This window comes from Astyanax mexicanus, chromosome 8 (genome assembly GCF_023375975.1).
Source record: "Astyanax mexicanus isolate ESR-SI-001 chromosome 8, AstMex3_surface, whole genome shotgun sequence".
Lineage (NCBI taxonomy): Eukaryota > Metazoa > Chordata > Actinopteri > Characiformes > Acestrorhamphidae > Astyanax > Astyanax mexicanus.
Genome location: NC_064415.1, coordinates 57325691 through 57338763, shown reverse-complemented (window position 1 = coordinate 57338763; position 13073 = coordinate 57325691). Strand labels below are relative to the sequence as shown.

Below are 13073 nucleotides of genomic sequence, written 5' to 3'. Positions count from 1 at the left end.
GAAGAGAAATAGAAGAGATTGAGACTTAAGAGAGAAAATGATTGAAAATGAGTGAAAAAGAGAGTGAGATGGAGAGAAACGGAGAGAGTGAGTTGGAGTGAGAGAGAGAATAAAGTGAGAGATGGAGAAAGAGACAGTGTGTGTAAGAGAGAGAGAGAAAGATGAAGGAAGAAAGAGAGAGAGAGAGAGAGAGAGGATAGAGGCGGTGTGTAGGATGATCGCAGGTTGCTAATGCTAACCGGATTCCTGTCAGGATCGCAGCGCGGGAAAGTTCAGTAGCGGCTGGTGTTCAGTAACGGAGGAGAGAATGGAGAGTGGATTATCGCCTTTTTCTCTTCATATTTCACTTAAAGGAGCGTTTTTATTCACTGTATGAGCGAAAAGAGGCGGATAGGAGCGAAACTGAAGGACTGTTCTTACTGTGAGACTCCGGCGGAGGGATGAACTCCTCAGCGGGGGCGGGAAACTACCGGAGAGGCTCCACTAAAGGAGACAAGGTCAGAAACTTTACTGTTCTTCTCCTCCTTCAGCTGGATAAACTTTATATCAGCTCCAACACTTTCCATATATCTCCTAAACTAACACACGTTGCTCGGATTAATGTTATATACTGTTGTTATATTGTGTTATAGTAACCCAGCTGCCGTTCCCACCGTTATTAACGCTGCCGTTGACCGCAGAAACGAATCGATTCCTTTGAATCGCTCGGAATTGCGATTCGCGAAGGAATCAATTGTTTAGACTGCGGAGTCGACTCTGAATCGCACAGTGCGAATCGAAAGTTGTATCATGAATCATCTGAATGAATAATGAATGAAACCGAGCTGTTGATTCAGTAGAACGAGTCATGGAATCAGCTGAGTCAAAAGAATCGTTTCAGAGAATCGAATCTCCACAGCTGTCGCTGAATTGAATCAGTTGATTAAATCGACTCCCTGCTGTTTCGTTGTTGTTTAGGTGCACTAAAATATTATTTTTTAATTATTTTCAAACAATTCTATTCCTTTTATATATGTGAAATCTATGTATAAGAATTAAATTAAAAAACAAAAACGTTATTTGAGTAACTTCATTTATGTAGCTTGCTAGTATTTTACAGTTAAGAAAATTTAAACACACAAAAAGTAGTAGCCTATGTAATTGTAAAAATACTTAAAAAGTATTAAAAACTGCAAGAAGCAGAAAGAAAAACAAAGATAATACAATATGTTGTTTTACTATGTTATAATACGCCAAAAAATATAATGTCATAAACTGTACACATTAATTGGTTTATCTTCCCCTTATATATCAAATTAAGTAAATAAACATTTTAATAAAATGTGTATTTTATGATGTGTGCTTATTTACTCTCCAGCACATCCTCACAACAATATGTCACTTGGCCAAAATGTTGTAAACTGCTGAATACAAATTTGTGTATGGAAGTTTTTCTTGTGTTTATTCAATTATCTGTGTATACTAAATTACTACATGTACATGGGATGCATCACTCTATACTTTACAATGATTGGTTTGTAGGAGGCCATGTGTGTGACACTGGCGTTCGGAGAGTTACCATTTCAGGTGATTCAGCAGAATGAACGTAACAGATTAGATTTGGATTCATTTAATTACTATAAACAAAAGCGGGAGAGCAGAGGTGGGCTATTCCTCAAAGGTTAGTACTCATTATAATGTTTTACTACACCAAAAGTCAATTTTACACTGGAGTTCTCCTTTAAGTACAGCAGGTTTTAGCAACACCAGATACCAAACATAGCTTGGCTGATTGGCTGCATCTAAGGTCAGTGATAAAGCTACTTTATCAATTTTAGCCTACAATAATGTAAAATGAGCCATCAAACTACACATATTGATCATGAAGGACCTCCTGCGAAAACCCAGACCACAAAGTGTAAGATCTGAGTTTAAACTGAGTTTATATTGTTCATATCTCTGATTTCAGTTATGAAAGACAGTAAAATCTGCATAAGCAGCAGAGCCCAACGCTGCACGGCTAGTCCGGTCCCAAAGCCCCTCAGTGAAAACAGAGCTGCTTTGATCTTCTTCATCTGTGTGTAATATAACCTCATTACTGAAGCCCGTGGGGAGCGAGTGTAATCTGGACATACCTTCAAAAACATCTCCCTCTACAGAGCTCTGCTAGACTCTACACTTCCCACGTTCCCCCTGAGACCTTTCAGACTGTTCCAGCCACTGTCAGGCAGTGTGTACAACATATCAACCAAAAGTCTTTTGTTTTTGTGCATGCACACAATATTGGGTAGAGGAACTTAATGTAACGGCTTATACAGTTTTATCCTATCTTATCTTATACCGTGTATTATTCTTATTCTGTATCTACTGTAACTGAAGATTAACCTTAATTAATAACCAGGAATGAAAGAAATGGAAACTTTTCTTGATGCTGGCAGGATATAGCAAAGTTATTTAGTCCAATCACTAAACTGCAGTGTAAAACCAAAATGAACTGGACTAAATATTGAATATGCAATGTAACAAAGACACAAACCTTGTTGCAGACTCTGATCTATACTTTTATGTGTTAAAACTAAGGCCCTGTGGGCTCCGAGTGGTCCAGTGGGCTAAGCGCTGCCATTATGATCAGGAGATCGCCAGTTTAAATCCTAGTTATGTAGCTTGCCATCAGCTGACAGAGCCCTGAGAGAGCTCAAAAGGGTGATGTGGATCAGCACAAGGCTGCATCTGTGAGCTGCTGTATCAGAACGGAGTCGCTGCACTGCTTTCCTCCGAGTGGTAGCGCTATGATGATGCTACTCGGCAATGCTACAGCATCAGCAGCAGTTTAAAATGTGTTCATATGTGTCAGAGGTGGGACAATTGGCCGGATATATTGGGAATAGAAATAGAAATTTTGCTTTCAAATCAGCTATTCTAAATCTTAAAATTAAAGGTAAAAAGCATATATATAAAAAACATGTTGTGGATGTTTCTTGGGTCAGTGATCAATCATGTTCTATTGGTTGTTCCTTAAACAGCTCCTTTAATGAGTCACTACTGTTTTTTAAGTTTGATCGTCTTCAGTTTCACTGCACTGTTGTGTTTTTGAATGAACTGTTCACCTGACAGCGAGTCTGAGCCTAAGAGATACTGGACGAGAAGGAGGTTGCTGGGCTGTGAGCCCTGTTGTTTTATCTCGAGTGGAGTGATTGCTGCAGACACGGATCGTGTGGAGGGCTTCAGCTGCCTGCAGTAAAACAAGCGTGCCCTCTGCTGGAAAGCAGCGTAGCTGCATGAAAATCAAGCAGAGCATCGGATGGGATTTCATCATCAGGGCCTGGAAGAGCTGTTTGTTGGATTCAAGTGTAAATATTATTTAGTTCTATTATTTATTAGCCAGTTATGTTAATAGTTTTTAAATAATAATGTTGTAATAAGAATGTACTTATGCAACTGTGTCTTCATCAAGGAGACTGAAGATTGGGTGGGAAAAAAAGGTGGGAAACAGAACAAAGGCATGTACCAACAAAAAACAGCTTTCACTTAAAAATAAACCAAACTAAAATACAGCTCATTCTTCTTTTGTGAGCCTTTTTGCTTTCTTTTTAGATCTCTTTTTCTTTAATTTTATTTTCTTGTCTTTTACCATCTGTTACCGGTCACCCCTCTACAAAGGTGCGACAGAGAGAAGTCTGGTTTGACTGAGGTTTCTATAGGGTGCTGCACAGGTGAAGATGGTTGATGCTAATCACCACCGGTGATTCTGGGAGTTGTAGTTTTGAGATCCAACTCTACAATTTCTTCCCCTACATCTAACATCCCCTGCTAGCAGCACTGCCTATCACTTTGTTCCAGTGTTGTCAACTGACCTCTCTATAAAACTAAAACAAGCCTTTAAAAATGGATTATTGGGTTATACTGATTTGCAAGGAAATACTAGCAAACTTATCTTCTAGTTATTCAATTGTATTCAATTTTATGATTCATAATCATCCGAAAAATGAACTCTGGATACATAAGGATAGAATATAGGCCCTATATTTAGTAAACCACTTTTATTGTCTATGAACTAGGGCTGCAAGACATTGCAAAAAACTGGTATTGCTATAGTTTTTTGGTCTACCTCACTCTATACCACTTTAACCTCACTTTACCTCATTCTATCTTACTCTACCCTCACTCAGTATCCCTTCTGCCTCCCTCTACCTCATCTTACTCTAACCTCACTCTAGTTTGCTCTAATTCACTCTAACCTCACTGTACCTCATTCTACCTCACTTTAGTTCACTCTAGTTTACTCTAACCTCAGTCTATTTCCAGCCAGAGCTGTAAACACGTAACTAGAAAAATACATTAGTATTGTTAGGACTTTTGGTTTAAAATAATTCTTAAAAATATAACAGTAAATAAGACATGTGGTTCTACTTGGAAGCAAAAGTAGATTTTCCATGGTATCGCTCAAAGAACTGAAAGAGTGCTCAGTGCTGCACAATCAACACATCCCCGTTCAGTTGGACACTGGAAGGAAGACCAGTCTGGATGCGTTTCCGGGAATATGACCAGGTAATGTCATGTCCACCTGATTCATGTCCTCAAACAGAGGTAGGTTTGTTCACATTAGCACTGACTCACTTTATCTCTCACATGCAGGAGTGAGGAAACCGAGCAATCAGTGGAGTTTGGTGTGTGAAACTGTTTAAATGTTTGAACGTCTGTACGTGTTTGATTTGAGAAATAGGTTTTGCTGCTTGAGCGATTTGGAAGTAGCTGAAGAGTACTGATGCAGGGCCAGTGCTGACATTTGAATTTTGTTTGGTGTGTGTGTGTGTGTGGTGCAGCATCTTCTGTGTCCTCAGACGACTTCAAAATTGAGCTATTTTAAAATCTTGTAATGTTCATCAAAACCTTGAACAAACATGACCTTATCCACATAGTGAGATAATAGATAAGGAGTGTGTGGGTGAAGGGAGGGTTTGGTGTATGGTTGTCATCTTTCCTGTTCTGGTGTAAGTGTTGCTGATCTGTTAGCAGTAGGACTATCTCCATGTTTGTGTAGTTAATTGTTGCTGATTTGATTGTAAACGGCCATGGCTACTTAGGTGTAAGGAATCGTTTTTTTATCCGTATTGTTAAATGTTGTTGACCTTATGTATCCTATGTATAAGCCTTAGTTGTTAGAAGCTGTTTGGGCAGCACAGTGGCTTAACACCAATTCATACTTCTGCGTTGAACCTACATCATAGCCTTTGCGTATGCAGTGAGAGTGCACTCCACATCAGAGCGCGTTTATACTTCTGCGTGCACGTATCAGCGGCACCGCGTTGCTCTGCAGTTTAAACCGCAAAGGTTTAATTGTGTGGGTGGGAAGCGCAAGGAACGTGATCGGCTATTATGGCTATTACTTTTCCAGGGATATGTGCGTCAAGCTACGGTGTAGGGTATGCGGTGACGCAAAGGCTACGGCATATTTTTGAAGCAGAAGTATAAATGTTGCGGTTTTGTGAGTTACACGTCTAGTACTTAAAACAAACGCAGTCTCTGTTGACTGAGACTGAGATAAGACCTATTCCTTCCTATACAACTTTGTCTTAAAACTGAGGAGTATTTCTAATTCTAAATCCAGACTTATAATAAACAGAGCCTGAGAATTATGATTTGCTATATTGAAATGAGCCCGTCTGTAATGAAAAGAGTGGAACGAAGCCAAATACCCAGTAAAAATCATGATTTATACCCTTTACTGAAAGACACCGAGGACACATTTAACATTTTCCTGGGGGAGAGATCAGTTTTTCACAAGCAGCACAAATGTATTAGAAAATCGATAAAAATTAGAATCTAAACAGACTTTTTTTTTAATTTTAAGACACACTTGGGTCCAACCCTGATCTGTATTTGCATTTGCTTCATCTCGCTTAAATAATGATTTAATGTACTTAATCTTGGCTGCCATTTTAAATCACATAAACCCACCAACCTCATCAAATCCTCCCAGCAACAATTCTTAATTACAACCTTTTGCAAGTTTTCGTCAACCTCAAAATGCAGTTTATGCACTTCACGGCTCTTTGCTGCAGCCGCTCTCCTCAGCGAGTCGGAACAGGCTGTTATTTTTGATGTGCAGTCTGTCTCCCTAAGCGGGTGTAGCTCATTTATGAAGCTGGTATTAATCCCACAGCCGTCTCTGCGCCGCACAATTTACGCCAGCCGGAAAGGTTAGCTGCCATCATTTATGTCTATTGAGGAACACATTCTGTCGAGTCACCAAGATTAATAGTTCGCCATGTGAATGTGAAACTTACTGCGGTGTGAACTTCCATCCCTGCTGGAAAGTTCCTCTGGAACAGCTTGTTTATTGTCCGTTCTGATGCAGTTGGTGCAACAGATACTTCTTAGTGTCTTTGCCTTTTTTGGACGCTGACAGTTGCAGGGTCCTGAAGGGATAGTGTCCTGCACAGCCTAGGGACTTTTTTGCTCAAACACACTTGGTAAACTAAAGTGTTAAGAGATAAGTTGAACCAGGTGTGTTTGATTCTGGCCCACCAGGACTGGAATTGTAGAGCCTTAGAGGCAATTAGAGTCTAGTTTTTTGTAATTTACCTACCTTCTAGTAGTAGACTTTCCTTACATTAACCTATGTTAGAGCAATGGAAGGAATTTGAGCCCTATGTTCTTGTTGCCGACTGTTTTACTGTAGATCGCTGACAAAAAAATCTCCTGCATTTTCGTGGCAAACATCTCGAAGGTTTAATGCCTAGTCCAGTTGTTGACGAGCGAACGCCACGTCTAATGAAGGTATAGGTAGCAGGTACTGCTAGTTCCTGTGTTTGTTTAGTTCTTGTGTGTTTTTGTGGCCATACATGTGAAACCACAACAACAGAAAGGCTTGCAGTTACAACACAGCCATTTGTACACTTGCCATAACGAGGAAAAATCATATTTTTGTGCATTATTGAGCCAAACGCTACAAACTGTTCATGATTCCGTGATTTACAATATGTTTTTGTATCTGATCTTTAATTTCCAGTGTTACCATCTCTTACCATTCAAAGAGATTAGAGACTCGTTTTGAATGACTGTAGAGAACTGTTTGATAGCAAATTGGAAGGTCTTTGGCATCACCACCAAAATGGTTTTCTTGTGCTCTGATTGGCTGTGTTTTGCTCAAACCACAAAATTAATCTTTCAATGTTTAAAATTATCAGGGCATCTCTGACAGAATGTTCACACTAGACAAGCCTTTTTAGGTCTTGAAAAATCTGTGTTCAATTGGAAATCACAGGAGTGCGCTCTCAGCATGTTCACAATTGGCAATTCTTTTTTAATCCTTGTCTAGGCAAGACTTTCTACAGAATAGTTTTAACCATTGCATGCGCTAGCACATCTGACACAGCTCCAAATGGGCTCAATATTATTAGCACAGGGCTAATAATGCAGCTGAGTTGGGAAACAAACTTCTTTTTTTTATTTCCTGCCAAATCTGGTGGCTTTATCACTTTTTTTTATTGTCAGATCCCAGCATGCACTTTCCACACTGTGCTGTGGCTGCTTTTGGATTTTAGATTTTAGAATAATCAGATAGATTAGAGGATAACAAGCAGAATTCCTTCAAACTACCGTAAAACTCGTCATAATCTAAATAATGAGCCAGTGTGAAAAATTAGCCTGAACTGTTCATCCGAACAAAAGCCGCGCTCTCGGCCGAGCTGCATTCACTAAATGGATGTTTCAGTTGAGTAGTGTTCCTGTTTGATAATGCTGGTGCCGAGGCATCGCTTTTGACAGAGGGTACAAATGAGCTTCTTATTGAGCTCTTCTCGGCTGAATTCTAGCCCCTCTCTGCCCCTCAATGCCACGACTAGTCTGGTGCTGTATGTTGAAAGCCTGCAGAGCACCTTGAGAAGAAACTATAACAGGAAATAAGGATTCAGAGCAGCTGCTCTTTGATGTTCCAAAAAATCCCAAGGCTGACTCTCTGAGAAAATATATTTTATATGTGGTCCATACATAAAATATTACCGAGCCTGCACTGCACTGCATCTGCTTGTTCACTCTCCTTAATTTGACCTTGAACTGGGTGTGATCTTCAGAAACAAAGGCATGGTGTTGAAGGTAAGATGACTCAGCGAAATTCACAAGTGAAATAAATCAAATATCAAAGCTGAGATTCTGAAGTCTGGAGTTATGCTGTACTAATGGCAGTTGCAGAACCTCGTAGAACCTAAAGAACAGTCAATTAATAAGTAGTAACAGTGATGTATATGAAGGTCTAAGGCCCTGTGAGAAGTGACAGACCATCATGTGTGACTTACTATGGTGAATCCTGGAGTTTTACTGGAATGTTATCATGTTTATGTGTTAAAAAATGTTTTATATAAAACCCTCCATCATGCAATGCAGTTTTCTTAACCAGAACACTTTTTATAGCTTAATTATCAATACCCTCTAATAAAAATATTCAAACATTTTGGGTTTGGTGGCACAGGCAAATCTTAAAGAGGACATGCTACACCTCTTTTTACAAGTTAGAATAGGTCTATGGTCTATACAAAACATGTTCATGAAGGTCAACACACAAAATCATCTCACCAGCTCTATTTTTACCAGTTTTAGTCCCTTTCAGAATGTGCCGTTTAAGGGCTCTGTCCCTTTAGCTTGTGCTAAATGGTAAAACTCAAACAAGCTAGTTTATGCTTAACTGCGATCAAAACACAAAACTCATTATTTGAAAGTTCTACCTCATCTGCTGGCTCGCCAAAGGCAGCAGAGAGAGTATAGATCCCTCCCTCAGACGAAGTTTAATCCTGCTGTGTACTGTCTAACAAAATCTAACAGCAGTAAAGAGAGAGCAGCACATCACTTACATAGTTCTATGTTTTCTGAATCTGTCCACATAATTTATGACAGTTGTTTTTTTTATGTATTTTCTATGCCCAAATGGTAACTAATGCTATCTAATGGCTACATGGTAATGTAACGTATTTGGATTCAAAGTTTTGCTCAGTTTTGAATAGAATTTCTTTGGATTGGTATCAGTTTCAGATTCAAAACTCAGTGTACTCAGATATGCTTTGGGTCACTTTAGGTTCAGACTCAATGCTGTGCTCATTTCAGCTACAGGATATTGGTAATGCTATGGGATGTATTAGCCTTAAAATATTCTCAAGCTATATTTTGGTTCGGACTACAATTTCAGGCCTGATTAAAGCTCTAAATTGAACTGTGAAGCCACTGCTTTTGTCTTATTTGATTTGGCAGAAATTGTAATTAGCTGCTTTTTTTCCGTATATTAGAGTATTTAAGCATTTTGCACTCTTCACTGCTTAAACACAAAGCTGTATTGTTCCTGACTCCCAGCTGCAGTCAACAGATTTTCTGATGCAGCTCAGTGATGCTCTGGGAGTTGCAGTCGCAGTTCAGGTGGATTGATTTTAATGAATGCTGAAAAGGCACTCCTGAGTGCTGAACCTCTGCTTTATGTGTCCCTTTATTTAGTTTATTTAGGAAGAAAGAAAATGTATCTTTACATTTTTCTACAAATTAAATATTTGAGGGAATATTGACAAGTTTCTTACTTACTTACCTACTTCCTCTTTAAGAAAGATGTGAGTAAACAGCTACCAGTTCTTTCCAATGGATGCTCATTCTAAATTGATATAAATACCAGTTTGAGGTAACTCAAAAATATTAATATTAATATTAAAACATTAAAAACACGTGCTTCAGGCTATTTTTTAATCAGGTAGTAATTCTACCAGAACTAATAATTTAATTTTAACATAATTTACCAGTTACACTTGTTGCGTCTGGTAGAATTTCCGCTTCTACGTTCATGTCTGTGTAGAATCACAACAACTCAAAGAACCTATAGCTACAAGGTTTCTCTCACTGGTGAGAAACCTTCCAATAACACATGTTGTAGGTGAGCTGGATGTGCTAAATTGGAGGAGGTTAAGAGTAAGGTGCTACTATAAGGTTTAGTGTAATGCTAGAAAAGAAAAACTACAAATTATGGTTCTATAAAGTGAGTTTTAGTGTAAAGATTGAGGAACTTCAGTCCTTGGTTGTGAAATCAAGCAGAAACACCTTCCTCTGGTATTATAAAGCCATGGCATTGATGGACAGTTGCAGAAAGACACTGTCTTCTGCATCCAAACAGACTGCTAATGCATCCTGAGCCATGCATTGTCTCCCTCTAGTAGTTTCTGGGAGAACTGCCTCTCGTTTGGCTCAAAACAGAACCATAAATCTTAGTCTGCGATTCAGAGCCTTTCACCGTCCCCAGTCTGATAGAGGACAGAGCGAGAATACTATCCCTTCCGCCAACAGACACCCCAGAGGAAACAGGCAATATTGTCAGGATGTCTCTCCTTTCCAGGGAGGTGGTCATGCAGAACTCAATCAAGACCGACACAGGTAGCCTTCAGGAGTGTCTGGAGGGAAATAAGCCAGCAGGCAGCGGCTCGTTGCCTCTATCGGTTTGTTTTGGTCTCCATCAGGAACCCTCAGGGTCGGGGTTTGACCTCAGAGAGCTGCATGGTTAAACGGTGAGGTTAAAAAGGAATGTCTAGGATCACGAGCAGTTTGCTTGTGAACAAGATGATTAGGCTCTTGGCGGTGTGTTAATTCACTGTTCTTTTTGCATTTACCCTGACAAATATGGCGAACCACTGAGGACCACTGAGAATGTCCTTTACTTAAACGTAGGGACATTTTCCCTACATGCATGGAGGGACTATTGAGATGAAACAAGATTTAAAAGAAAAGAAAAGAAAATATCTAAGAACATAAAGGAGAACCACTACCAGAAACAGAGACTAAAAAGGAGAGACTGTAAAATTATGAGATTTAACCACTGAGAGAAACCAAGACTTAAGAAAATAAGAATCTCTGATATAGTTTTTCATTCAGCTTTGCAGTTAACCCGCCCCTGTTTCCACCAGTTTTAGTGGAACCTTCAAAACATCACATCATACGTCATCAGCAGAGGGTGTTATGCAGTATCAGTGAACACGGTTTCCACTGTGAACGAACAGTTCGGTACTTTTGTTGGTGAAAACGCAGCATATGGTTCAACATTAGGTTCGCAAACCAGAATGGTGCCAGTTTCACATCGGTGGAAAAGCGCTATGAAAGCATTACATATGATTAATGTAAGGAACCAAGAGCATGAGGAAGAACGAATGAGAGAAACTGAAAGAATCAAAAGAAAAAAATTATTAAAACATTTCAGAGAACCAATAAAAGAAATCAAGGTACAAAAAGTAAGAACCCCTTTAACACATGATGGAGAACCGTTGACCTAAAAAACTTAAGACTTAAGACTAAGAGAACTATTCAGGGCATTAAATTAAATCACAGAAACATACTAAGACTAAAATGACCTAAAGCCCTGTCTGGATGGGATTAGTTTCTCAGGGGACATCTGTGAAAAATATTTCAAGTTTCTACTCAGTGATAAAACTCCTGCATCCGGACTGCAATTGAAAAACAGGAGGACCAGTGAGTTTTTTTGGCTTTCTTGGTCACATGACATCGCAAGGACCCCTATAAAAGAGAAACTTACCACAGAACCCACTGAGAAACTAATCTAATCATCCAGGTAGGGCTTAAGAAAATCAGGGTTTCACTGAATGCATGATGGAAAACCACACAAAGGATTTAAAGGTTTTCACACATACTATTAGTTTTCTCTGGTAAAAATCAATTAAAAATGTGTACATTTGGAAGGTTTCACCCTTGGCTTGGTTTGTTTTCACATAAGGTAAAACCCATTGGTCAGGCCTATATCAGGCAGGAAAGTAAATACAGGAAGAAGGTCCTATGTACTGTACTACAGAGTATTTCAGTGCAATTTAGATTTGAGCATGACAGCATAAGAAGCACCACGGAGAACCTCTGGGTCAAAAGTGCAGTAAGGATACAGGAAGGTCAAAGATAGGCCAAAAAATAGGTACTAAAGAAATGATAAAAAAACAAAGTGTCATACACAGTTAATAATAGACCAGATTATCTCATTAAATATCATAGCACTAAGGTACAGAAGAGCCCTGAAGAGTCTTTTTGAGCAATTTGTGCATTCTCCTATTGTTCATATGTTGGGTTTATTAATATTTTACATTTTGCTGCATGCAGCCTCTGTGTCCTCCAGAGGACATGATTAATATGTGAGGCGTTAATGGTCTGCTGAAATAGTGTGGGTCCTGGGCCGGGGGCTAATAAGAGTCTCTGGTAGGAAGTGCTTTATCGCCTGTAATTCGTCGCCGTGCCACGAGATTTGAGATGTGTCGATGGCCACAGCAATAGCTTTCATGGTGATGGTGTTGCACTGCGTTATGATATAAACAACAGAAAGCTGCAGGGAAGCGAAGGCATCCCTCGTCTGTACGCACACAGGATTTAAAACAGCTAATAAAAACGTCTGAATGCCCACAAGGGGTGAGAGAAAGCAATAAATGTAAAACTCAGAACGTGTGTTTGTTTTCTTTAAGCGCTGTCTGAGGAGGAGAAAAGGAGTTTACAGTTTGGTCTAAATCAAAATAGGAGGTTTAAAAGGTTCTGGTTTCATCCAAAAGATGTGAATTCACTCTGTATTTACTGAACCATGATTTGGTTTGTTTGCAGTGTGAACGGAATTTCCTTGATGGTTTAGGCTTTCTTACCAAACAAACACAAACACATGAACCTTTCTTTATCCTTTAAACGATTGATTACACTCATAGATCTCTATTATAGACATGGCTTTTTATAGAACCAAAAGTGGTTTTTCTACAGCTTCACTCAAAGAACCACCTAAAGTATATTTATTTTTAAGAGTGTATGTCCTGAATCTACCCTTGGAAGCACTTGAAACCTTAGCATCCACCTGGAATATCATTGCAACTACATGGAACACAAGTACCAAGTACAAAATCTACCTTAGAACAAGAAACACCTTAGAAACACGATAGAAAAACCTAACAAAACCTTAGCAACTGCTTGAAGTACCAGAGCAGCCACCTGGAATACCACAGGAACTGTCACTCAGTTCGCAACTTTTACTTGGGCAATTACGACAAGGACTATTGCCCATAGACTTACCTTAGCTGGGGAATTGAACCCTGAAACTG

At 39.3% G+C, this 13073-nt stretch overlaps 1 protein-coding gene across 1 annotated transcript in view; it reads left to right on the top strand.

Moving 5' to 3' along the window:
* Positions 1-280: 280 nt before the first annotated feature.
* Positions 281-13073, top strand: part of dpp6b (dipeptidyl-peptidase 6b) — a 139547-nt gene continuing 126754 nt past the window's right edge. Inside the window, exon 1 of the mRNA XM_022677781.2 lies at positions 281-497. Coding sequence (XP_022533502.2) covers positions 441-497 — 57 coding nt within the window. The 5' untranslated portion in view covers positions 281-440. The remainder of the gene's footprint in view (positions 498-13073) is intronic.